Source organism: Prionailurus bengalensis, chromosome D4 (assembly GCF_016509475.1).
Source record: "Prionailurus bengalensis isolate Pbe53 chromosome D4, Fcat_Pben_1.1_paternal_pri, whole genome shotgun sequence".
Lineage (NCBI taxonomy): Eukaryota > Metazoa > Chordata > Mammalia > Carnivora > Felidae > Prionailurus > Prionailurus bengalensis.
In genome coordinates this window covers 88426638-88452923 of record NC_057359.1, presented here as the reverse complement: position 1 = coordinate 88452923, position 26286 = coordinate 88426638, and the positions used below count along the sequence as shown (strand labels likewise).

At 56.3% G+C, this 26286-nt stretch overlaps 1 protein-coding gene across 2 annotated transcripts in view; it reads right to left on the bottom strand.

The window, feature by feature from the left end:
• The window catches only part of GPR107 (G protein-coupled receptor 107), a 70795-nt gene that overhangs the window by 8188 nt on the left and 36321 nt on the right, over positions 1-26286 (bottom strand). Inside the window, exons 10-17 of one of the 2 annotated variants that reach the window (XM_043566462.1) lie at positions 25683-25758; positions 23611-23684; positions 23116-23233; positions 20210-20340; positions 18293-18336; positions 5929-5978; positions 4255-4338; positions 3330-3448 (exon numbers count right to left, since the gene is read on the bottom strand). In XM_043566462.1, coding sequence (XP_043422397.1) covers positions 3330-3448; positions 4255-4338; positions 5929-5978; positions 18293-18336; positions 20210-20340; positions 23116-23233; positions 23611-23684; positions 25683-25758 — 696 coding nt within the window. Of the gene's footprint in view, positions 1-3329; positions 3449-4254; positions 4339-5928; positions 5979-13914; positions 16091-18292; positions 18337-20209; positions 20341-23115; positions 23234-23610; positions 23685-25682; positions 25759-26286 lie in introns of those variants that run through there. The other variant, XM_043566463.1, reaches the window with a different exon arrangement.

Sequence of the window (26286 nt, the reverse complement as noted above, 5' to 3'; positions counted from 1 at the left end):
TCGGCGACGCGGTGCACGGCGTGGAGAGGCCCCTCCGAGCTCAGGTCAGGCAACGGGCAGCAGTGACTTCCAGCCCCAACAGCAGCTCTGGGAAGGCAGGCTCAGCCTCCGGGGCTGCCGCGCGGCCGTCACCTTTCACTTCCCAAACGGGGACAGTGAGGTCGGGAGAGGGCGGGCTCTGTCCTTCTCACCTCTGCTCACTCTTTCTCTGCTTCACTAGCTCCTCGTCACCCTTGCTCTGGGCTCCGGGCGCACCCCCCTGTCGTGGTGCGGTCTGCGCCCCGGCACACTGTTCCCGAGGGACACCGGGAGCTCCCCGGGGGCAGGGCTCCAAGCCGCCTGCGGGGCTGACGGAGCCACCCGGGGCTGTCGTGGCCTCCGGTGCCTGCTCGGGGAAGCACTTCCTCGAGCCCAAGTGGCCACTCCTGACTTGGGGAGGGCACCGGCCTCAAGGCCCGAGTGACGGCGGCAGGTGTGGAGCCCGGCTGATGCGCTCCCTGCGGGATCAGGAGAGGCGTGGAGGACAGAGAGGAAAGCGGGGCAGGGACGTGCCCGAGAGGAGGAACAGGGGAGTGTAACAGAGCCGGAGACAGCAGATGGTCCCACGGCCGCCTCCCACTTCCCTTCTGCATCTCCTTTCCTAGCAGAACCCTACCTGCGCTCGCAACTGAACAGGCCTACTGGCCGCAAGCAAGATGAAAGAGGGAGCCCCGGGCACCGGCTGCCCCTTCTGCGGCACCAGACCGCGATCCTGGGCCTGAGTGGCCCCTGGACACATCTGCTTCTGGAACCCAACTGTAAAGTACGACCCAACTGAAAATTCTTTTCCGGACTGGAAACGTGGGGAGGACTGGTCGAGAAACAATTCTACTAGTCTCGAATTCCCATCTCCACTTTTGTTACATACCCACTTGAGTGGGAAAAGGTTGGCCGCAACCCTGAGGCCAGCATTCTGCAACGGGAACCCCAGAGAGGCAGCTTCCCGGCCCTGGAACCCACACCAAACGTTTCTTCCGTTGTGACTTCTCAAGACAGCAGAAAATAATTCAGATCTTCGAGGACACGCAAAGCACAGGGGGCCGTGACCAAGTCTGAACGCCGAAAACCGCACGCACGCAATTCTTTCTAACCTGAGTTTTTTAGGATAAATTCTCTTATCAAAATGGGCAAGGCTCTGGTTAGCCCAGTGAGAGGTGTGCACAGAAGTAAAAGGAGAAAAAGACAAAGTCGGCTACTTCTCACTGCACCCTCACTCGCAGGCTCAGCGGGAGAAGCCGGACGAGGCCTGAGCCGGAGGAAGGGTGGGAGCACTCGACCCCGGGAGGAGCACGGCCTGTCCTGGGCTCAACCGCCGAGACTCACCTCCCAGATGCACCGCACTTCAGAGAAAGGAAGCGAAAACAGGAAGAAAAGAAACTACCCTGAATCGCAAGTCAGTAAGGTCGGTGAGCGGCCCAGGGCAGAGTTCGTGTGCCACCAGGGGGTAAGACTCGTCAGGAGGATTGGTTTCGGGTGTGTGAGGCCTAGGGAGTAGTCCCTCCTCCCACCAAGAGGAAGCGATATCTGTTCTGTGGTGAGGATCAGAGCAAGCTCCTTTCTTGAGGAAACAGCCTCCGAGGGGGATGGCAGAGAGCTCCCGACCTTCTAGAAAACACGGTGGCTCTGCTCGCCTCTGGCTTCGGTTGTTTCTGGAAGACTGAAGAGGTGCCGTTCAGGAACAGCAGGTCCAAACAGAAGAGGGAGCGGGCAGCCTGGGGCGCGGTGGTGTCCCGGAGAAGCTGCCACCGGCCCTCACGCCCAGCTGCGGGTGAATGCGGACGGCAGGAGGTCACAGCAGCGTCTCTCCACCTCGGGCCCGTTCCGCTCTGTCACATCGTGTTAAGCCCACGGGGCTTTCTCTCTGGCGAAACTTTCTCTCAGCCAAAGGGAGGCCCCAGGACAATTTCTGCGCTGACTTAAAGGCACGTGGCCTCAGTCGGCTCCCCGACTTCCTTTCCAGGGGCACCACCCTGAACGAAACCTCCCTCTGTGGTCTGACTCCCTGGCTGGTGCATACTCGGCTTTCCGGCCACCGAAGAGCAGCCCCCTTCACGACGACAGGACGGCTCACGCTTGGCCGGCCACAGAAGACGGCGCCATCAGAGCGGTCCTCCCTCAGAACGCCAGCGGCAGCTGAGGCAACCAACGGACAACCCTCGACATCCCGACCTTCCCAAAGCCTCCGGGATAAAGGCCACACCCTCTCCAGGCTCCACCTGACTCGTGCCCCCTCCCCCCACTACCCTGCCCTGACTTGAACACACACAGACCCCCCTGCCAAAACGGTCACCACCGCCATCACGGGTTGCCACAGAGGAACAAAACCTAAAACAAAATAAAAAAAAACGTCTGCCATGTGGGGCGCCTGGGTGGCTCGGTCGGTTAAACGTCCGACTTCGGCTCAGGTCATGGTCTCGCGGTTCGTGGGTTCGGGGCCCACGTCGGGCTCTGTGCTAACGGCTCAGAGCCCGGAGCCTGCTTCCGATTCTGTGTCTCCCTCTCCCTTTGTCCCTCCCTTGCTTACACGTGCGGTCTCTCTCTCTCTCTCTAACATTTTTTTTGCCACGAGACAAAAATACCTTTACGGTGCATCCTTGCTTCCGATTGCAATGGCTGATGGAAAGGATATGGGGGACATCAAATGACCCAGCCGTTCAGCTTCTAGCTGCGGCCCCCAGGGAAGCCCTGCCGTGAGGGGAACGGATGAATCCACCACGGCCTGCTGGTCACGCAGCCGCTCACGGGACTTTCATCTGGGCCCCTTCGACCGAGTTATTTGCTCAGATTCTGCTCTTCCTAGAACGTCCGATGGTCCTACCGTTTTCCCCTCTGCTATCTGTAAAAAGGTATTTCTTCTTCCACACAGAGCTGTTGTCTGGGGCCCGTCTGGGATCTGCCTTCCGGTCACTGTTCCCGCAGTGGGGCTGAGCACACACAGCGGTCGAACGCTGCCTGACGGCCCAGCAGGGCCCAGCACGGGCAGAGGCTCAGCCTTTGAACCGGGACAAGTCGCAAGGCCACCTGTCTTGCTGGAGGGAGCACCCCTGAAACTCGGCCTCAGGCTAATCATCAAACACCTCAAGGGACCTGGCCCATCGCAGCTCGTCGGTCAACAAGCAAGGAGTGGGAGAGCCCGGGGCTTAGGCGTCCACGTCCTTCTGCGAAACACAGAGGTACCGTCTCTGGGGCCACACGACGCGCGGAGAAGTTGCCCCAGGTCACACCGCACTGCTCTGCGCTACGTCGGGTCCCCGGGCAAAGGAGGAGGCGCGAGAAAGGAGATGTCTTACACTGATTCCATTTCCAGGTCGTCCTCCTGAGAGAGCTGCAGGTAGGGGTTGTCTGAGGCCGGACGGAATTTACATCCCGTTAGGACAAAGAACACCAGCGTGGCCATTTCGTCCAGGAGCTGCAAATTAAAACCCGCCCCAACAGAGGGATCAGCACGCTGCTCTTCGGAAGGCCGTGGAACTAAAAACGAACCACCCCAGCCCCCCACGACCCCCGGCTGGCCGGCCGCTCCAACGCCAGGGCAGGGTCTCCTCGGAAGGTGGGCCGCGCCCCGGCTAGGAGCATGCTGCCCCGAGAGGACGCGTACGACGCCCTGCTTCGACCTGTCGTCACAGGTATGTTTTCAGAGCCCCGCACATCCCTGCGCTTCCTACAGCGCCCTTTGGCACCGAGTGGCTCTAGGGAGTCTCCACGTCACCGTGTCGTGCACCCGGAACTAACACGGCACTGAACGCCAAGTCTACGCTTCGAGAAGAACGAGAAGCAGACAAGGCTCCGAGTCACCTGGCGGCTTACCCTCGTAGCTAACTAGCCCTAGCGCGTGGCAAAGGCCCCGTGGTATCGAAACACTGACGGGCACAGAAGAAGGGAGCTCTGGACTCTAAGCCGTTCTAAGCCCCGTAACTGAAGGACAGACCACGACTCGTTGGCTTTTAATTCTACAGGGCAAATCTCATGCTCTCTGCCTGAGGCTTTTCTCTTCGAAGTCTTGTAAAATTGCAAAGTAAAATCGACAATGCAATGACTTTCAGATTTTTTTCACGTATTCTGGCAGCTTTCCTGGACAAACAGAGAATCTGAATCGTGGATCAGAAGAGAGCAAAGTGGCCGCTGTCTGGGAACTTTGGAGCGACCTTAAGTGAAACCCCGAGACTTCATCCGCAGCCAGAAAGTCTCTAGCACTGTCCCCCACGAGCAGCACACCTGGTACAGCCACTTCCACTGGAACGGAACGGCGAGTTTGAGGAGAAATGCGATGATCCTGGTGAAGTAGATGTAACAAACGATCTAGAAGGAGAAAAAAGAAATAAGCAATCAAATCAACAGAGAAATCACGGCACTTCTTCTAGCAACCGGCTTCCACAAAGCAACCACAGAGGAGAGACAGAATTACCTGAACACAACCATGTGATGCTAATGAATAAACGTGGCAGAGGGGCGCCTGGGTGGCTCGGTCGGTTAAGTGTCCGACTCTTGATTTCGGCTCGGGTCACGATCTCACGGCTCGTGAGACGGAGTCTGGTATCGGGCTCTGCCCTGGCAGCAGAAAGCCTGCTTGGGATCCTCTGTCTCCCCCTCTCTGGGCCCCTCCTCCGCTCACTCGCTCTCACAATAAATCAATGAACATTAAAAAAAAACCAAAACCAAAAAAACACGTGGGCAGAGACGGCTTCTCATCGCCAGGTGCCCACCCAACGCCGGGGGGACAAAACATTTGGTGTGGCTGCTCTGAACTCCCCAGTCACCCTTTCCTCGCCTTTTCTACACACACACCCCATTGATCTCCATCCCCGAAGGTCAGTATTTTTTTTTTATTCCCAGGCTCTGAGGAACGTTTTGAGGAGTAATGGCAACACTGCTTTAGCCTCCTGAGCGGACGCTGTGAGCGCCTGAGGCCCACGCGGAGAGGAAGTACCAACGACACTAAGTAACACTAAGTACTCTAGTGACGGAGAGTGAGTCCAGGATTCACCGAGATGGCCACTGGGACCTCGCCCGGGGTGGCTGCGCTTGCCGGGAAGGAAAGGTCCAACCACAGATGGAAGACGACTCAGAAACTTTCTTTTACGAGTCAGGAAGCGAACACCGGGCGAGCTGACGCCTCATGTACTCCAAGAAATTATTATCCTAAGAAGTTACAGCAACTCCCGCCTCTGGCGTCCGCTCATAGGGACTCCTCACGTCCAGATTTTAGGCGTGATCTCGTTTTTGTAAACGGATAAAACGAGCAAGCCAAAGGACGGCCGTGTATGGCATATGCCTGAAGAGCAGCTAGAGAAATGACCACCAAACTGGGACCAGTCATGACCTAGGGGGACGGGAGGGGAGGGAGAGAAGGTCAGGGTCAGAAAGGGCTTTTGCTCTGTCTCTATAGTCCCTGCATTGTAGGAAACCATCAAGCATGTGTTACTTCTCTGAGTATTTAAAGCCAAATTTAAAACTAACATTTATTTTTTTTTTAATTTTTTTTTTTTATGTTTATTTATTATTGAGAGACAGAGAGACACAGAGCGTGAGCAGGGGAGGGTTAGAGAGAGGGGGAGACAGAATCCGCAGCAGGCTCCAGTCCCTGAGCTGTCAGCACAGAGCCCGATGCGGGGCTCGAACTCACAAACTGCGAGATCATGACCTGAGCCGAAATCAGTCGCCCAACCGACTTGAGCCACCCAGGCGCCCCTAAAACTAACATTTAAAAAGACGTGACTCAGCTGTTCAATTTCTCTTCGCAAAAGACACAGTTCGGTCGGATAAAATGAAACCCACACGGCTCCAGGTAGACTTCTTGGGCTTTTGCCAATTCTTGGGAAGTCTGTTTGCTCTACTCCTTGACCTGGGCTTATTTACAGATTTAGGATTTTTTTTTTTTTTTTTACTCACCAAGACGTAATAGTGTCTGAAAAGTTTCAGCTTTGCTAAGTTAATAGCAGCTAGGGAGAAGAAAGAACAAAATGAAAGGCACGTTAATTTCTTTTCTCATTTTTAAAAGCAAGTGACATTTAAGCGCCCTCTGTCAAGAGGCCGAATCCAATGCAGGTGAGTGCTGCCGGGGGCACATCTACATTTCTGGACCCGCGACAGCTTGGGAGGCTCCCCCCCCCCCGCCCCCCCGCTCCCCGGTCCCCAGGGAGGATCAGGGAGTTGTGGGAGCAGCAGGCTGGGGTCCCCAGCTCCGGCAGTCTGCTGGTGTACGTCTCCCCAGTCTGGGTTCAGCAGCTTTGAACTCGCCATGCTGGGGGTGTGCTGACACCACAGAAATCGGCAGACAGACACTACAGATCGGCCCCTACCCCCCCGACCCCAAAGCCGTTGCTAAACATTTCAGCTCTGCCACCGTGGTCGACACGGCTGCACTCCCCACTAGGGACCGGGGACTGTCTCGGATGAGTCCCCGCACCTCCCACTAGCTGAGGGTATAAATTCCATGAACCCACGGGTGCATCTTGCAAATTTCACTTGTAACAAGCCCTTTAAATACAACCCTGCTGGCTGTGTCCTACCTTTGGATCACTCAAGGTCAGGGAGCCAGGACAGCTAACTTCCTGCCACCGCCCACGGCCATGAAATATTGATGACCACAGAGGGTAGCCTGGCTCCCTCCCTGATTAGCAAGCCTTTCATTCATCATAGACCTTCCTGCAGGAGGCAAATTAATTTGGCTTAATAGCATTCAATTACTGGTTCCGTTTAACAATGGCACCGTGGGCGGAGGAGGCTCCCCTTCCCCTCCCCCCTCCTCTGGCTCATGATTAGTGGGGGGCAGTCAAGCTTAGGGTTCCAACAGAAATCCCTGGAATCCTAACCTTCAACACGATTACCAACGAACAGTATCTGCGAGAACCTCCTGGGAGGAACCGAATGCCTCCCTCACGGGAGCATCAGAAAATCTTTACAGAAAATCTAACCCCACGTTAGATTTGAGCGGCCATGACATCCACGTCTCGAGCTGGAACGGACTCACGTACGCACGCAACCTTTAAAGAAGCTACGTTAAAGCAGGCCGATCGGCAAAGGCTTTCTTATCTAGCAACCTCTCTGGCAGTCTTGTTTTCAAAATCAAATCTTACCCACTCTGCCATTCACTCTGTCTCTGGGCCAGGCCAAGTCGGGGCGGCTGTGGCCTTTGTCCCCAGGGCGGCTGCTGTCCCTCAGGGAAAGAGAGGCCCCGAGCCTCTCGCAGCACAGAGGAGCTCCACACTCGATGCGAGGCGCGTCGAGGGCAGCGAGAGTGATGCGAGCCTGTGACGCAAGCAGGTGCCCCTGCCCGGCTGGAGGCTGGCAGAGCTTCGCTGAGGACCAAGCGTTAGGACTGAGAAGTGTCAGAAGGCTAAACCACCACGAATTTAAAGCCTCGCACGTCTGTGTGAACGAGGATTGCTTCTGTATTTCTTTTTCACGTGGGCAAGGGGATGGCCGCCCTCCCAAACCAGCCAACTAGTTCTGGAATACGAACGCTCGATTCTCCTTGGGAATCACTGAGAAAGGACAGTATTAACAAGGAGACCACTTAAGTAAGTAAGAACGCTTGCGAAGTGTCTTGCGAATTTCCTTGGCTGAAAGAAATCCTACAAATGAAACTCCTGCCCTCGCTTCGGCAAGAACCGTCGGCCAGATGGACAGAAGCATCAAGATTTGAGTCCTAGATTCCAAGGGGCCATGACAGGCCGTGGCTGTGGAGGCCCCGCCCAAGGAAGGGCGCCCAACTTAGACCAGGGGCACGAGGGCGAGAGAGAGGGTTCCCACAGGAGCTGGTGTCGCAGCAGAGGCCTGAGCGGGGCTCGGGAGGGAGCAAGAGCGGAGAAGCCAGCGGGCAGAGTGCTCGGGAAGAACAGATACGACGGCGCAGGGGGGAGAGCACCACGCGGGGAGGAGGAAGCGGGCCGCACCGTGGAGAGGCTGGGGGCTGGGGGCCGTGGGGAGAGCCGAAAACAGACACCACCGGCTGTCCTCCCTGGCGGTGGTGAGGGCCTCGGGGAGCCCCTGAAGGGTCTGGAGCAGCGGCTGCCTCGGTCACATCCACATTCGAGAACAACTTCTCTGGAGAAAGGATGTTAAGAACCAAGAAAGAGAGCCCAACTGAGGCCCAAACCCTCGAGTTGGTGGAGGTCTCCCTGAGAGGGGGGAGGCAGATCCCGCCTGGGAGGGACAAGGGAAGTCTGACGACCCCTCGCTCCCAGCAGGGTGAAGAGTCTGGGGTCGGGTGAGAGGCAGCACAGGGGGGAGGACGCTGCAGGGCGAGGACCCTCGTGTGAGAAGGGTGCGGAAGACGCCGCTCTAACGTCCCCCCTGCCGCCTAAGACACCCTGGGCCGAGGCAGGCCACGAGGTGCTTCAGAGATGAGCCCGCGCCCAGGCACTGTCCCACAGCAGGACGCGTGCTAGGACGGACAAACAGACCTGGGGACAAGCGGCGATAGGGAATGCAGCCACAGAAAGCGAAGCTCGAGGCTGTTTGCAAAACCCACCGGTCGGGAGGGACACCACTTCCAGTCACACGGGAGACATTTGGTGACAAGTCTGCCGGCCCCCCCGTGGGTGCTCTAGTCACAGCCGAGGCGGCGAAGGCAGGGAGACAGAAGCGAGGGCGGTGCAGCTCTGAACGTCTGGGTTCAAATCCCAACTGTGCTGCGTCCTGGCTGTGTGACCTCAGGTGAGCCTCCTAGCCTCTCTGGGCCTCCATTTCTTTCTGCCTTTTTTTTTGTTTTTTCCCTTTTGGCGCAAAAAGGTGGCTTTATCACAGCACGGGGGCAGGACCCGGGGGCTGAAAAGAGCTGCCGGGCCTCAGTTTCCTCGTCTCTAAAACGGGGATAACCACACCTACTCCTAGGGTTGTCGGCAAAACTGACGAGGCAGCCGTTGGAAAGCAAAGAGCAGCCGGTAAGCACTCCTCAGTCAATGTCTGAGGTCCCGGGATTAGGAGGACGGAGTACCGACCCGATACCAAGCGGGCCATCGGCGGGGTTGCGGCGGCTGCCAGGAGCCCGGGCCCCGGTGGGTACAAGTGGACCGAGCGGGGAGGGGCCGGCCCCGGACGGCGAAACCTCACCAGCAGTTGCGCAACGGGCAGAGAGGCACAGGTCACAGCCCCGACTCCCAAGCCGCCTCCTGCTCTGCTCCAAACGAGCTGTCCCCTGGAGCGGAGCAGGCTGCCGAGCCTACCGCTCAGCGGCCGCAGCAGGCCGGGCTCCCCGGGAGTTGGGGCTCCTCAAGCCCGGGCTGGCCATTTCCGGCCCCACCGCGACAAACGGCAGAGACGGTCAGAGAGCGAGCCCGGCGGGAGGAAAAAAAGCCTCGGACGGGAGTCCAGGGCCCCGCGTTCCGGCCCCTGCACCTCCGTGGCCCGTCCCTCCGTTCCCGGGCCCCGGTCTGCTCACGGGCAGGAGGAGGTCTTCGTGGCAGGGGTTCTCGCCGGGGCGAGCATCGGAATCACCCTGAGGGCTTCTCCCGGTGCCCAGGCCCGGCCGCCCCTACTACGGAACAGGGCTTGGCCGGAAGGACTCCGAAGGACCTCCGGGGGACGGAGGACCAGGGACCCGATTCCGGCAACTACTTTCTACTGATGAGACTGGAACAGGTGCCAGGAGACAGGAAGCACCCAGCTGTCTGAAACGCTCACCAAGGCAGCCACCTCTGTGACCAGGAACGAGAGCAAATGTGCCCGGCTCGAGGAGGTGCTGTCCCTTCCCTAGACTCTCGCCTTGCCTCTGTACACCCAAGAGGAACTAAGGGGCCGGCAAGGAGACAGACGGTCCCCTTCCTTCCCAGGGGACTCCCCCGGGGGGTCGTGGAACCGTAACACTGGTCGTCACCATCGACCGAGAGGGAATCACAGACACACCAGGCACCTCTCACGCTTCGCCTGGTGCAAACCTCACGACGGCCTCCACGAAGGAAGAGCCGCCGTTACCGCTGCCTCACAGAGGAAAAGCCTCGGGGCCTGGAGAAGTCCAGCAAGTTACCGAGGTCACCCAGCTCGTAGGTGAAGGGGCCAGGACTCCCAGCCCAGCCTACTTTTCTCGAGAGACCGCGCTCTCCGTGCCCACGCTCTGCACCGAGAGAAAGGCAACTCACAGCTTTGGGATCCCCCGGCAGCCCACGGCTCAAAACGCCCGGCAATGCCCAGGAACCGCAGCAGTCCATCTCGAGAAGTTAATGCCGGAGGATTTCTGAGACACACAGACGCGAAGGCCCATGACAGTCTCTCAAAGGGTGAGAAATTTCCCAAACGACCCTTCCCTGGGTATAAGGAGAGCCGTGAGGCTTAAAACCATCCCCGCCTGCCCCCCCGCCCTTTTCTCCTGCTTCCTCCCTGGCGTGCTTCGGTGGGGGGGGGGGGGGGAATTCTGAGTCGAACGTAAAAATTAAAGAAATAAGGATGATGGCGAAGCCTGGATGGCGTCGGCGTCGCTCTGACTCACCCTCGAGCTCAGCATTTCCACAGTCTGCCTCAGCTCCGAGCTCAAGTCCCTCTGCAGGGGAGGGCACGGCAGCGGCCCCCATCTTCGTGGTCACTCCCAGGCCCGAAAGCCAGGCTGCACGTTGAGCCGGGCCCACACTGGTCTGAAGGCATCCGTCTGGGGGAGAGGGCGGCTCCCCAGGCGCCCCGTGGCCTCCCCTAAGAGGAGATCCCACGAATCCGTCTCAGACGGTATCGGGAGCAAGCATGGGGACGGCCATGATAAGACAAGAACGCTGCAGAGAAGGACACCCTGATTTTCAAACTGTTGAGGGTCACGTGAGAAAGTGGTACAAGACAGGCTTCCAGCATGCATTTAAAACCGCGATCCAGGAGTGGGCAAAGCTCACCAGACTGCACGGTTAAGGGCTCTGCGTCCTACTGGAAGCAAACGTTATTGTACGGCAACAGCAAAAAGAAAGAAGCAGAAACGGCCCAACGGACTGGCCGACCACCACGGCGCTCTAGGGGAAGGCTAACAACTCTCAGATTTCTGCTGTCCCATCTGCTGAGCCTCTGCTGTTGCCCGTGGGCTCTAGAACCACATCAGAGGCCCTGTGGGGGCGGGGGGTGGGGTGCTGAGGACCCGCGCTGATCTGACTCCCCTCCCGTCTCTCGGCCAGCCTGCAGCCTGCGCGATACCGGGAGCCTCGCTAGTCTGACGTCGCGGCTGAGGCTGGGCCCGGCCGAGGAGCACACCGCGGCCCCCGGCTGTCCCCAGCTGCCCACGGCACAGACTCGCGGCCGGCAATGAGCTGGGCGAGGAAGAAGGCCCGACGCCCCACTGCTTAATGCCACAGCCTGGTCAACAGCAGACAACACCTTCTCCCTAAGGGACCCGGGTCTCCCTAAATACTGCAGTCATCAGCCAGGAAGAGGTGGTTTCCACTGCTGTCTCAGGACTCACGGAGGTCAAATGCAAGCCAAGGCCACGAGGCAGGAGAACCACGTCCAGAAGCAGGGAGGGCACACCAACTGAGATCGCAAACCAGCCTGCTGGGCGGCCAAGGGCCTCCCCAGACAGTAAGGTGCCGAATGTCTTAAAGGCCTCATTTTAAAAAATGGCATGTGTCCACGATGTGGCTGTTTCTCAGGCCGGGGCATATAGAGGCCTCATTGCTTTTGGTTGTAGACTCTACTAACTCGGGGTGGTGACAAAGGTTGATTCTTTTGAAATGTTGAGCTGAAGCTGTGATGTTGATGACATTAAAGGAATCTGGGGTGATCTGTGAGGGGAAAGTAATGAAGAGAGGGAATCTGGTGATTAAAAGAAATGAAAAATCATTGCATTAAGCCAGTCTAATCAGATCCTTTTGCTCTCTATGTCTTCATAATAGTCTATTTAGGTGTGGTTTTAGCCTTTCTAGGGTCACAGACGGCTTTGAGAATTTGCTGAAGGCCATGAACCCTCTGCCCGGGTAAATGCACACAGGCACAAAAATCTCACCAAGTTTCTGGCGACCACACACCGCCTCCTGTGACGCACTCACAAATGCCCCGTGAAAACCATGCCAATTAGATGGCTGGCCACACACATACATGACCTAAGGTGGCCCTGAGCGCAGGACAGAATGCCACCCTGCCTCGTGCCCTAGGAGATGCACAAGCTTCCCTCCCTCTCTCCCTCCCCCTCTCCTCCTCTTTTTGGTTTCGGGAGTAGAATTCAGTGACTCATCACTTACATATACCACCCAGTGCTCATCCGTCCCAACACGTAGCCTCCTTAATCCCCATCACCCATTTAGCCCCTCCCCCTACGCACCTTCCCTCCAGCAACCCCCCGTTTGTTCTCTACAGTTAAGAGTCTCTTACGGCTTGCCTCCCTCTCTGTTTTTATCTGATTTTATTTCACTCCTGAGATGCATGAGCTCTCTAAGCCCCTGCACCACACCAGCCAGAGAGAGCGTTCTCCGCCCGCCAGCAAGGCGCCTTCCTGGAGCAGAAGACTTGCTTACGGTACACTCTTGCTGCAGCTTCAGGGACAGGAGACGATTACAAGCTTATGCTCTAGCTACATACCCAGGGACAAAGGGAAGGATGAAACTTCGGAGCGACCAGATAAAGGGCGTCTCATTTTTTCTGCCTCTCCTCTCTTATTATCTTGAAAGAGTGCTCCGGAGGGGGTAATCCCCATGCCATCCTCAACAGCAGTGCAGACAACAGCACAGTGTAATTCCAGGGGAACTCCTTCCTTCCCAGGCTGCACCCGGTCCTAGAGCCATCCCCGCATGCTGGGGAAGGGAGATCACAGCGCAGCTGGGAAGTTCCCCTTTCTCCCGACCTCCCTCCTCAGCCTAGGGCTTCTGACCTAGGGTCCCCAGGTCTAACCTAATAGTAATCCTCACTGCCTGGAGCATCGGTGGGCCGCAGGGCACCTTGGTTTCTGCTTGGAAAATGTAAATAAAGATCGGACACACCTGAAGTTATAACCAGGAACCGGGTCAAAGCAGTCAGGGAAGACAGTGCTCGTAAACATCAGCCCAGGCCGAAACGTCTAACCCAAAGCCCTGCTGGTGAACTGAGGGTGACTGATGTTAAAAGCCATCTTGTTAAAGAAAAGCACAGATTCCCATCAGAGCAATGAGGTAAAAGATCACATTGGATAATGATGCAAAAGCTACTGCCCCAAGTAACAAAGAACACCGTTCGGGACACAAAGACGGACTTCGGTAAATACTTAAAAACAGGAATTTCTTAGGCCTCTGCGAGCTCTATAGCTCTCACAGCACCCAGTAAAGAGTGAGCGGTCAGTGTATCAACGTCATCATATTACACCCAGGATCTTTAAAAATGGTGTCTCTTCAATGTCCACAACAGCCAGGAGATGGCCACCTTTTCCTGCAGAGGGCTGGAGAGCACCCTCGTGGGCCAGACGATCTCTGCCCCGACCACTCAACCCTGCCACTGAAGCGCAGGGAGCGGCCACGGGCGATGCTTCCACAAGTGGGCACGGGGCATTCCAATAAAACTTTATTTACAAAAACAGGCGAGGGGAATTCTTCTTCCTTTCTCATCAATGGGTTTTTCATTAGGTCTGTTTACATGAACACACCCAACAAAACTTTTTCTTTTCTTTTCTTTTCTTTTTTTTTTTTTTTTGGCACGAGAGGCCCAGAACGAAGAATCTGGCCAAGCCTGAAATAAACTCTGTAGGCACAGGAAAAAAGAACCAGGCAGACTTTTCGGTCGTGACTGTCGTGACGAGAGATTCAACAAGCCTCATCTCTAACACATGGTTCTCAAACTTTTGACCTCAGGGTTCCTTCACGCTTTTGAAAATTATTGAGGACCTCAAAGAACGTTTGTTTGTTTTTGGTAACATCTGTCATTATTCACCAAATTAGAAGATGAAACAAATTTCGGAAGTATTTCGTAATCGCTGCAAAAGTGAAAGAAGGAATCCACTACGTGTTCATATTAAATATCTTTTTAATAAAAAATAACTCACTCAAAAACAATTTACGAGGAGAGTGGAACCGTGTTCTGTTTTTGTAAATCTCTTTAGGGTCTGGCTTAATGGAACACAGCTGGACGCTGGTATTTGCTTCTGCAGTCAGTGTGCTGTCCAGGAGCTGTTTTGGTTGAAGTGTGTGAAGAAAATACGGCCTTGTGCAGATGGGGGCCTTTCCAGACAACTGTGAATAGTCTTTGATTCCACATGAAAACTTGACAAGTAGTAGCTTCTATTTAAAAAAAAATTTTTTTTTAAACGTTTATTTATTTTTGAGACAGAGAGAGACGGGGCACGAACGGGGGAGGGTCAGAGAGAGAGGGAGACACAGAATCCGAAGCAGGCTCCAGGCTCCGAGCTGTCAGCACAGAGCCCGACGCGGGGCTCGAACTCACGGACCGCGAGATCATGACCTGAGCCGAAGTCGGCCGCTTCACCGACTGAGCCACCCAGGCGCCCCAGGGAGAGAACCTTTCTTAAGCAGGCTCCACACTCCTGTGGAGCCCACTGTGGGTCTTGACCCCACGACCCTGGGATCATGACCTGAGCCAAAATCAAGAGTTGGGTGCTCAACCAACTGAACCACCAAGGCGTTCCTAAGGGTTGAGGTTTAATAACACCAGTCGTTTTTACTATTTCATCGAGGCCGCTCTTAAGTGGAACAAGCCTCTCCCACCCCCTGCGAGCAGCACCAATGCCGAGGGCCACGGCCACTGACACAGTCCTGTGCTACCGCCTCGAGTCACGCTAAGGCACCCGCTGTCTCACCCACCGTCCCTCCTGTACCATCAAGTGCAAACATCAACAGCAGAAAAGGATGACCGTGTCCGGTGATGAAAACTGTTTGGACCCCGAGGGCCCTCTTGAGGACGGCTGCCCTGAAAAACACTTCCCACGGCCACAGCAACTTCCCGAACACGGCAGCAGCTCAGGATGAAGCCGTTCCTCTACAAGCCCTACAACTAGCCCATCACCATTTGTTTAAAGGCTTCTGAAGCTCACATAAAAGCCCAGAGGCCTCAGAACACTTCCTCTGAATCTTCCTTAGAAACCTGGGGTGGGGGGGGGGGGTGCGGATAAGAGCAGTAGCAGCAGAGACTGTTAATTTGGTGAACAACGTCTACCCCCAGGCCAGTCCCCTAAGGGAAGGACACTGGAGAAAGAAGGAAGCAGGTCCAGGCTCAAGGGCACTGACAGCCAGTCAATGTTGGCAGGCAGAACACAGTAGAACCCGAGCTCGGGCGTCTGCGTGTGACTCAATTAAGCTTCCTCTCGGGGAGCACAGCGCGGCAGTGGCTCTAAATGACACGGGAGTGGAGAGAAGCACCAGCGTGTGACAGAGGAGACAAAGACACAGCTGAAGGCCAGCGGGCGACTGCATCCTTAACGCTTCCCCCGGTTCAGTCAGGAGGACTCCAGAGACGAACCACCACCCAAACAAGCACTCTGAAAGCCACCCCACCGGCCCACACGCAGCGCTCCCCCGACGAAGTCAGCCCGAACTGCACTTACTCGGACAGTCTTCCGCCCAAGTCACTGTCAGGGTCGCGTGTTGAGTCAATGGCCTAACGAGCCTATAAACAGGACCCGGAGCCTCAGCCTCCATCCAGCAAAAATGCTACTGCCCGTGGCCTTCACTTTGCCAGCTGCCTCTGGGACGGGCTAGATCTCAGAGGGGCAGACTGAGGAGCACGGGGGGGGGGGGTCACTCAGAGCACCCGGGAAGCTGCGGTCGGGTGGTGGCCCGTGTCCCCACTCCAGCCTCTGCCCCGCTCTGACCTGGCCTGCTCTGCAGTCACACCTGGGCGGCGTGCCAGGGAGGGGTGGGGGGATGCTGTTCCTGAGAGTTCTCTGCAGGGGGGACTTGCCCGTGGGAACGAGGCCACCCTGACTCCAGAACTGTTACAGGTGTAACCATTTCTCAAAGTACTGAATGAAATACACAACTGCAGATTAGGGGAAAGAACGTGGATCAAGGCACCCCCCCCCCCATCTAACCTACTCTGTCCCCCTCAAAGGGTTTGTGATGTTTGCTGATGAGAAATGGGTGCTTTCTCAACAGTCTGTCATCCCGAGAAGGAGGGCCCTGGAGTGCTCATGGGACCGCTCTCTGCTGAAGAGGTCCCATGCTGTCACCTGGTGGAAAAAACAAGAAACTGCGTGTGAACCAGGCAATGACAAGAGCATTCCAGTTCGATGGTTTCCCTTTACTACAGATGCTTGCTTGGGGACAATTCCAACCCCATCTTGGGCGTCACCTGCTGTGCTATCCACCCCAGGCAAAATACCTGATGAAGAGCTCGGGGAATAAACGGTCACAGGCGCAATTCATTACCACGGTTACCCTCAAACTGGGGGTAAGAGCTGGGCGCAGAAGGCGGAGAGGCAGTCGGAGGGATCAGGATGATGCAAGATGATGCAGGATGATGGAGAAGCGGGGGGAAGGGAGCTGGTGAGGAAGGGCCAGAGGAACCCACAAGGGGAAAAGGCGAGACTAGGAAGAAAAGTACTAACAAAACTCATCCACCGAAAGGCATCACCCTTGGAATTTTTACATATTTTCAGCCAAGGAGTAAGAAAAACAAATTCAGAAATACTGAAATGTATCAAGATGAAAAAGTAGAATGTCTCATCTCAGTGCATAAAAAAAAATTCTGAGTACCGTCCACAACCTGATGTGGGGTACGAACCCACCACCCTGGGATCAGGAGTCACTTCCCCCGCAGATCAGGCCAGCCAGGTGCCCTCAATGTGTTAAAAAGAAGAGAACGACCAATTTGCTGTTATAAAAATGATAACAAAGCCACCTTTTGATATGACGGGCACAGAAAAAGGAGAAAAAGACAAGGCTATCCCCAAACAATAGTTATTCCCAGAAGGTGAGCTTTCATTTTCTACTTTGGGTTTTTCCGTCTACGGCAGGCGCTTCAGGAAGATTCCAGTTTGTGTTTTGCTCTCTGTAATTTCCCTTTCCCCCACTCCAAGAAGGCAGAGCGCTCTCTGAGCTCCTTGGCTCAGGGCGAGGCGCTGCAGTCAGGCTGCAAGCGACACATTTAGGCAAAGTTCAAGCTGAAACTCACTAGCAAGAATCTGTCCCAGAGGGAGAAGGGAACCCAGTCCCTCTGAAGAAAAAAGGGGAGAAAATCAGAGCTATTTCCCGGGCCTAGAAAGAAAACACGAGCTGGCGTGTTCTGTGAGCGGAGCCTGCACCCACTGAGAGGGCGGGCGGGCCTGGGGAGGCTGGACACCACACTGACTGGGGCTCCCAGCCGAGGCAGGACCCCCACACGCCAGGCCGCCCAGAGCCAGAGCGCTACGCGGGCCGGATGGCGGGAGTCTCCCCAGCAACCACTGTGGGCCCAAACTGTAGGAGCCACAGATGCCCTGGGGGCCGTGCTCCACAGAAGAACCCCGGGATCTCTCTGGACCCGGGGGTGAAGCCCTGAAATCGGGTCTAGTTCAACTTAGAGAAAACAACACGGTATTAATTTTATGGCAAGTATGAAATAAGATTTGTACCTATTACTTGATTTCCAATTTTCCTGAGATGCATCCACGTCATTTTTATAATAAAAGAAACACACATCAGCGACAAAACTTTACGAACGCCACCAAAGGAACGATCTGCCTTCAAGAACACGATTTCCCAGACCCGGAGGCAGCTCAGAGCAGAGAAAGCCCTGCTCCCGTGGTCCCCGGGGCCTGAGGTTCCCCCTTTATGCCACAGCGGCCTGTGGCCGGGTACTATTCACATACGCGCAGAACCACACAAAACATTTTCTTTGTGGCTTCTTTTCTTAGGAGGCTTGGTTGGAAAAGCGAGGAGCTACAGAAGGCTCTGATGGCACAGCCGTTTAAAAGCCAGAGAGCTTCAGAGCTTCTCTCTGGCATCAGCCTCCTCTTAAATTAATACCGACACGTCTATTTTGAAAGCGTGTTAAATCAGCAGGAAGGGCTGCTTTACACAGAGCCATCCCCAATCCATCATACCTCCTGTTCTCACAGCGAAGTGCTATCCGGTCCTTCCCAGACAAGATTTTCTCTTCCTGACTCAGTTCGGAGAAGGTGAAAACCACGTTCACACGTGGAAACGCAATGAATCATCTCAGCAAGCAGCAATCGCCCCCACGCCTCCTTACACAACTGACCTCCGCAACGTTCACCACCTGCCTCTCCAGCAAACAGCCCCCCCCCCCCCAACCCCGGCTGCTCTCATAAAGCCCCCAGGGCTCCCCCAGACTCCTCCCCAAGAGACAGCGGCCCCTCCGCCTCCCGGGAGCGCCCGGGCAGGGGCTTCAGGGAAGGCCCAGCAGCACAAAGGGGCACAAGGAAACTTGCCTTTTCCATCTGTGGCTGACGCTTCTTGTAAATGCCTGATTGACCTAAAAATGAACATTTGGAGAACAAAAGGTTAGCTCACACCAATCTGCACTCTTCTGTGTTTCCAACACTAGTAACTCAAGGCCCTGAATTCCTCAGTCATAAGCTGACGGGCTGGACTAGATGGTTTCGGAGCACTCTCCCGAATCAACGTGACCTCTACATCCAGCACCGGGCCGCGTACGGTACTCAAGCCCGAGCGTTAAGGACGCCCTCTAATGGCTGAGAAAGGTCTGCCAGGGGCCTGGGTGTGAGGAGAAAAAGCAAAATGCGATCATTTCGACGCTCTTGACCTCTCTCTCCACCTAAAATCTCTCACTTGGCAGCCTCCAGGGAGCCTCTTCTCCTGCTGCGATGTGCCGGGTAACTAATTACCATCATCGCTGTTCAGACAGGGGAACACGAACGTTATTAAAGGCGCTACGGGAAGGTCTGTCTCCAAAGGATGAGGACAGCCTGGGGGGGGGGGCGGGGGGGGGCTCACAGATGGGGCCACCCACCCTCCACCTGACCCCGGCTGAGGGCTTTCTCCTGAGACCCCCGCGCCCGCCCCCTCACCTGCCCACCTGGGAGATCTGAATGGCACAGCACTCAAAAGTGAGCCGGCACAAAGCCAGCTCCGAAGTCATCGGTGCCGCTCCTGAAGCTACCTCTAGTGCTCGACGCTTTTCGTTTACGGCATCTTTCAGAAGATGCACTCTCGAGAGCATCGCCGTGTGACGTCTGCCCCTTCGTGCTACAACGAAGGAGGCGAGGGAAATGGCCACCTGCAGCCCTGTCGCTGCCCTGCGTCTTCCCCAAACCTCCAGGTCCTTTCTTTCTGCCGAAGGCGGCAGACGGAGAGTAGGGCTTGCGCTCTGTTCCGGACAGAAAGACGCTTCTTTCTACCCGAAGACGGTGCTGGTCGTCCTGCTACGGATGCCTGGGCTACCTGGTCCCGGGCACGACGCAGGGAGGCGGGGGGAGATCGGGGAGACTCCCCCACCTTCCGGAAGCTGCCGGCTACACTGATGTAGGCACAACGTGTCACGTACGATGGAATAAGGGTCAAGAGTGAGTCCAACCGGCTGGAATGAGGCTTACCCTCCGCTGGTACCATATTCCAAGTAATCGGAGTGACAGAATAAGGTGATGAGCCCCAGGACCTTGAAAAATAGGAGTTTACCGCAGCATGGACCACTCTACCGTTAACACAACACAGGTAAGGCCACTTTTCAAGACTTTATTCCAAAAGGAGTAACCGCTTTCAAACAGCCACGGACCTAGATCACTGTAAGGGTGTTTAATCTTCGCTAGCCTTTTTTCCTCTCCTCGCTTCCTACTGAACCGGTAGTTTCCTTCACGCGGCATTAAGATTTAATGAGGACATCTTCTCTCAACAGCCACCGGCACTAACATTTCTTCACACATGGTCAAAGCGCCACACGTGCGTCCGAAGCCCGCCATTCTGAAGACCCCTGACCTGGGAACGTGTCGGGAACTCTCGCTAGTTTATGTTAACGCACTTCCTCACCTTCCGCCTACCTGGCAAGAAAGCTGTTTACAGGATTTCTTCCATTCTCCTCCCTGCCAATTCGTGCTGCCGTCACGTCGCCCCTGAGTTCTCATTTCCAGACCCTCCTCTATGATCTGGGCTGTGCTAAAAGCCAAGGTGCCAGATCGGCTGCCACGGAGGGGCAAGATCAAGGCCCGAACTCCAGGCTCCTGCTCCTGGAGGCGGATTCAGGTCCGCCTGAGGACCCGGGAAGCTCATTTGCTAAACCGACGCCCCGTGTGATTTGGACTGGTTTGGGAACGGCTGATTTGGGGGTCCGGACTCATCGGATGCACGAGCCTCGGGGTGCACCGCGGCCCCCCCTTCCTGCGGGTACTCACCACACCACGGGGAAGAGGATGGCCCCACAGCACAGCAGGTCTACCAGAAACAGAGAATCCTTCCACAGGCCGTACTCCGTCGTTCCCTCCTCGGTGGACTCTATGATGATGTAGGCCACGTTTGCCAGAACCTGCGGACGCGAGAAGTCGCTGAGGCCCTAAGGCAAGGGCAGGCCTCCACAACAGCGGCCCCAAGGGGGGGTGGGCACTCGGGCTTGCGGGCCCCCAACCACGGCCACGGCATTCTCTCCAGGGCCACGTGCTTTTCAGAACACTCCACTCTCCCATCCAGGAGCGGTGTCTGTGCCCTCCTGCTGAGCGTGCGACTGCCCTGAGCGACAGTCAGGCGCGAGTGAGGCCATATGATTTCCGAGGTAGGTCGTACAAAGGACACTGCCTCTGGCTGGCCCTCTCGGGGGACGTCGGTCTCTGGCAACATGGAGAGACCAGGCAGAGGAAAAAAGGTGGAGGAGCCCCTGCTGTTCTCGCCCCGCCTCATCGAGTCTTCCCGACCCAGGAGAGGCAGGTGGAGACTGAGGTGACCCCAGCCACGGTCTCACTCGCTGCGCGAGGGCCCCCGTCGGACCCGCCACGCCTCAATTCCTGACCCCCACCGAACGCGAAGAGAATACATGCTTATCGCCACCGTGTTTGGGGGGATTTGCGACGCAGCACAGACCACTGGGACCCTCTGCTTTGCTTTCCAGGCCTTTGGGGCCTCAGCAGGGCCAGGCGGTGGCCTGAACGGGTGGCACCGCACTCAGCCACGACGCCCGGTTTCCTCAGGCCCGGGTTCTCCCTGGGCAGCTGCTGCCGCTTCTCAGAGACGGGCTTTTAAGTACCAGAGGGTGTTATCAGACACCAGGGCGACGAGAACGGCAGGTTTGGGCCCAGTGCCTGAGAGGCCACGCTGCTCTTCCTTAGAAGTAACCCCACCCAGGTCCCCTCCACATGGGACATGGCTCAGTTCTTCCCCCTGAGGTGCACCTGTGACCGCGTGCCGCTCCACTTGGCCCTGGGGGTTCAGTCCCGGCACGAGGGCGCTGCGAGAGGCCCAGGGCCTGGCTACACTGGGACGGCAGGCAGTACTCTGCAGAACCTAGGAGATGCTCTCTGGGAGATTTCCGGTAGGTGTGGATGCACAGATCACAAGCCCTCTGTCCCAAACACTGTGCTCGCCTGCTGTAAAGGTCACCCTGCACACTTTGACAAAGAGTGCAAAACCTGTCACGCCGCTATTCGGGACATCTCCAAGTAAGGTTTTCCTATCTAGGAGCTTTCAGTGACATGATCGCAGAAGCCACACTTTACTTGGTATGAATGCAAAAATTACTCTGCAATTCGGGCCTTCCTCTATCCTGCGCGCCTGCACGTGGGACTCCACCTCTGAAGACAAAGTGGAAACAAAGGCTTTCTCACCTTAAATCCCTAACCTCCCTCCGTGCTCAGCTGACACTCTTGACACGCGACAGAACGTTCCCTGGTGTGGCACGAAATGTCAAAAATGTCCTTCAAGGTCTGTGCGTACGTTTTGTGCACCTCCCCCTTCCCGCTCAGAGCTGTGCACCGGCTCCCCGTGGCCACGAAGAAATAGTTTTAGCTTTCCGGCTGCCGTGCAAAGCCTTCCCAGGCTGGCCTCTGTGCTTATCGATGCCTAACTTCCCTATATTCAATTCTTTAAATGCCGTTTCCTCAGAAGGGCCGGCCATGTAACCTTGTGTTCAGCTCCCTTGGGGGTGCGAGAGCCAGAAGGCCGCGCCCCATCACATCCCAGCTTGGGTGGGGTGAGGATGCAAGATTCGCCTGGAGGGATGGAGTCTGGGGGGGGAGACTGGGGGCGGGGGGCATTTGCGGCGCTTGGGGGAAAAGGCCCCGGGCCCTCCCTCACGAGCTCCGACGCTCTGGCAGGCCGTAGAACTTGGCCCGGGGCCGGCGAGTGGCCCTGGGAGCTCCACAGCCGAGACCCACACAGATCCTCAGCCTCTCTGTTCACTCGGCAACAGACCACCCGCGTCCACTGCTCCTCTTCCGCCGGCCACAGGTCTTTCCTTAAATGTCTAGGCAAGGCCCTTCTCTACCTTGCAGCCTTCCAGATCGTTCCGATTCGGGTGATGAGTCTCTCCTGGGAAATCTACAGCAACTGGTCCGCACCATTCATCTGGCGCTAACACAGGTCCCGCGTCATCAACGTGGAGGTACCAGTCGCCAGGGTGAGGAGGCGGACCTGGGGGCCCAGGGGGTGCCCGCCCTCCCCTCGCCCGCCACACCCACACTGTGCTCCCCAGGGAGGGCGGCCGAGAACAGTTTCACCAAACCCACGCTCCTCGGTCGAGCAGAGCAGTCCTGCACCCCTGCCAGGCCCTCTCTGCTTCTCGTGAGTTCTCCAAGCCCAGTGTCTGCCTCCAATAAGACTGTTACGCAGGCGACAAGGTTCCTGTCCCCAGGGGCTCACGACCGGGGAAGGCTGGCCTCAGCCCAGGGTCCTGAGCCAGGAAGGGCTTGATGAACAGCTGTCCTGAGGTCCGCTTAGTATTCTACCTTGTGAAGCCTCACCGGTGTCGTTCACGGTTTTAAAATCACCTGTTAATAAAATCACTGTGTGCCTGGGCAAGGCTAAGAGGACCATTCTGTCAGAGGGGAGCCTGGCGCAGGAAGGCAGGTGGCAGCTTCCCAGACTTCCCAGCAGCTCCCTACTCAAGGCACAGGCGTCCACACACCGCTCGCCAGCTGAGTGACGGCGGACAGCTCTTGGGGCAACGACCCGAGGCCCGGGTCGGCCAGACAAGTCCCAGGGGCATGAGCTGCGGTTCTGGGTGAGCCGACGCCCTCTTCCCGGACAGGCCGGGAGCTGAGCCCTGAGAAGCGCCGGGACACCACCAGGACACGCGGGACTCGGGTCCCTTTACCTGCAGCGGGATGACGATCATGAAGATCTTCTTGTCTTTGTCGGAGAGGATGTGCTTAATGAAAGCCCAGCCGGTGCCGATGAGCGCGATGGTGATGAACAGCAGTGCCCCCTTCAAACTGGAAAAGAAAGCATTTCAGATGCCAACGGTCTCTCCAGACCTTCTCAGCCGGTTCCGCCGCACAGCTCGTTCGTGACTGCGTGCGCGTCTCGGAAAAGAGAGGCAGCCAACTTCAGGAAACGCCTCTTGAGTTCGCTGTGCACCCCACTACCTGAGCAGCCCATCCCCCCAAGGAGGCAGCCCCCCTCCCGGGAGCAGGCCAGCGGCCCCGGGCTGTCGTCTGCACAGCCACCCGCGTGCCACACACCCCTGGCGCGGCAGGCACCCAGAGAGGGCCGCCACGGGAGGGCAGGGCTCTTGCTCCCACGGCCTCCCCAACTTCTCCTGCGCATCATCTCACGCGACAAGGGTTCACGGGTCCCTCTGCGTACTTACAGGTGAGTGATGTAGTACACGACAGCCCAACCCTCGATCGGAAAGCCCTGGGAGGAGATGTAATGGTAGTCGATCTGCAACCAGAGAAGTGTCTTTCAGAAAGGTCCACCTACCACGCGTCTTCGTGTGCACAGTGAAACAGGAAAGCCACCACAGGACCTCACGACGGGGGATGTCCCCTGCATCCCACGCCCTGATCCCTCACTTGTCTATCCACAGTTAAGGATAGGAACGTCAGGAAGCGTGAGAAACCAGCCACGAGGTTTCAACGCCAACACGCAGGCCAGGTCCCTCTTCTGGGGCAGGGGATTCACCGGGGACAAATGGCTGCCTGTTCTGGTCTTTAAAATCTCCACTGCCCAAAGGCCACAGGTTTTTATGGGATCCCAGCTGAGAACTTCCCCTTGCCTACCCCAGCTGCTTACTCCATACGTCAGTCAGTCGGGTCAGCAAAAAAAAAAAAGCCATGTCGAATTATCTAGGTTCAACTGTTTTTGTTTGGAAGAAATCTGTGAATTTAGAGCTACTTAAAGCCACCAATGTATGTTAATTGAGGTGGCAAGTTTCAGAGACGCCTGGGGGGCTCAGTCGGTTCAGCAACGACTCTTGCTTTCAGCTCAGGTTATGATCTCACGGGTTCGCGAGACTGAGCCCCGAGTCAGGCTCTGCACTGTTAGCAATTCTTGGGATTCTCCCTCTCTCTCTCTGCCCCCTCCCAGCTGGCATGTGCCTGCTTTCTCTCTCTTAAAAATAAATGACATTAAAAAAATTTTTTTTTTTTTAACATTTTATTTATTTTTGAGACAGAGGGAGACAGAGCATGAACGGGGGAGGGTCAGAGAGAGAGGGAGACACAGAATCGGAAGCAGGCTCCAGGCTCTGAGCCGTCAGCCCAGAGCCCGACGCGGGGCTTGAACTCACGGACCGCGAGATCGTGACCTGAGCCGAAGTCGGACGTTTAACCGACTGAGCCACCCAGGCGCCCCCCAAATTTTTTTTTTAAGTAAATAAAGTGGCAGGTTTCAGAAGCACACCCAAAATGCTTCCTGGCACAACTCACAAACGCTGACAGCAATTTCTTCATTCTATTACAAATGGCTACTTAGATACTAAAGTGACTCAAGGATCCTGCCATTCATCATCTAGAAGGTTCCAGAAAGAATTTTTTAAATTTAACGTTTACTTTTGAGAGAGACAGAGAGACAGAGCACGAGCGGGAGAGGGGCAGAGAGAGAAGGAGACACAGAATACCAAGCAGGCTCCAGGCTGTGAGCTGTCAGCACAGAGCCCGACGCGGGGCTCAAACTCACGAACCATGAGATCATGACCTGAGCTGAAGTCAGACGCTTCACCGGCTGAGCCCCCCAGGTGCCCCAGAAAGAGTCTTTTAACTCAGATCCAAATGGGAAATTATCCAAACGACTGTCATTTCTAGAGACTGTAAGTGGACACATCACGACGCCTACGACAACCCTTGTAATTGCAGGAGAGCGCATGTCTGGATGCTGTCGCCCTCAAAGGCGCAGCCGCGGGAGCCTCAGGGGCCTAGAAACCCGGCAGGCTGTGGCACTCCTCCCTCGGGCAGGCTCACTTCAGCTCGCACCTGGACTAACTAGGCAAAGTGCGAGCTCGATTCACACGCCTCAGTATTTAGGGCATCACTTCCCCCTGAGGAAGTACGCTAACACTGGGCTTCAAATCAAATGGGAACATGTTTCAAATCAAATGGGAAAGATGTTTAGAAAAGTAAAATCGCGGAAACAATTCAGCAGGTGGCACTCTAATCCCAAGAAAGGACTTAAAAAAAAAAGGGGGGGAGTGGAATAAAAGCAAGGAAGCAAGGAAGCGTTCTAGGAAAACTCTGGGAACGTAGGCAGTATTAGAAGAGGTCTCGGGCCAGGTCAGGGAGGGTGTAATGACTCATCCCTGTGATGGTCCCTCCCGTACCAAAGGAGGCTCCGTGACAAAAGGACTTCTTTAATCTACTGTTTCCCCCCTTCCTTCCAACTCATTTTTCCTGATTAGAGGCACAGCACATCATTTCATAAATCACCCGAAATATTAATACATACCGCGTGGAACACCAGGGAAAGAGACTTGGTGAAAGGAAGGGCTGCCATCAACCAGTGAATTTTAAATACGTCATTCCTATAAAAACAGAAAAGAAAGAATTAAAAGACAGTCATCAGACACATGTACAAGGAAGAAGTAAATACAACCTAAGCAAACCAGAAACACGAAGCCTTTTTGGAGACCTAGTTTCCACCAGCAGAAACAGACCCGACGGAGCCCCAGAGTCGCCTCTCGCGCACAAGTCTGTGCCGTGACCGCAGCAGCGTCAGGCACTGAAGCCAGACAGGACGAGTCCCAGTTCCCGAGAAGATGGAAATCCACACAGCTGGCCAGCCTCGTGCCCAGAAACCACCCTGGAAAGGCCACAGAGGCGAGAACGAGGCGGCGGGATCGACGGAACTGGCGCGAGCTCTCCCTGGGAGAGCAGAAGGGGCGCGGGCGGACTGCGGCCCGGAGGCGGGCAGGGCGGAAGGGAGAGCCCCGGGGTGGTGCCCCGTCCCCTCGCCCTCAGGGCTGGGACCGGCCAGTGGGGAGAAGCGCCCACTCCCACCACCAGGCCTACACAGGTACTCGCCCACCTTCGGGCTGCCCGCCATTCAATTC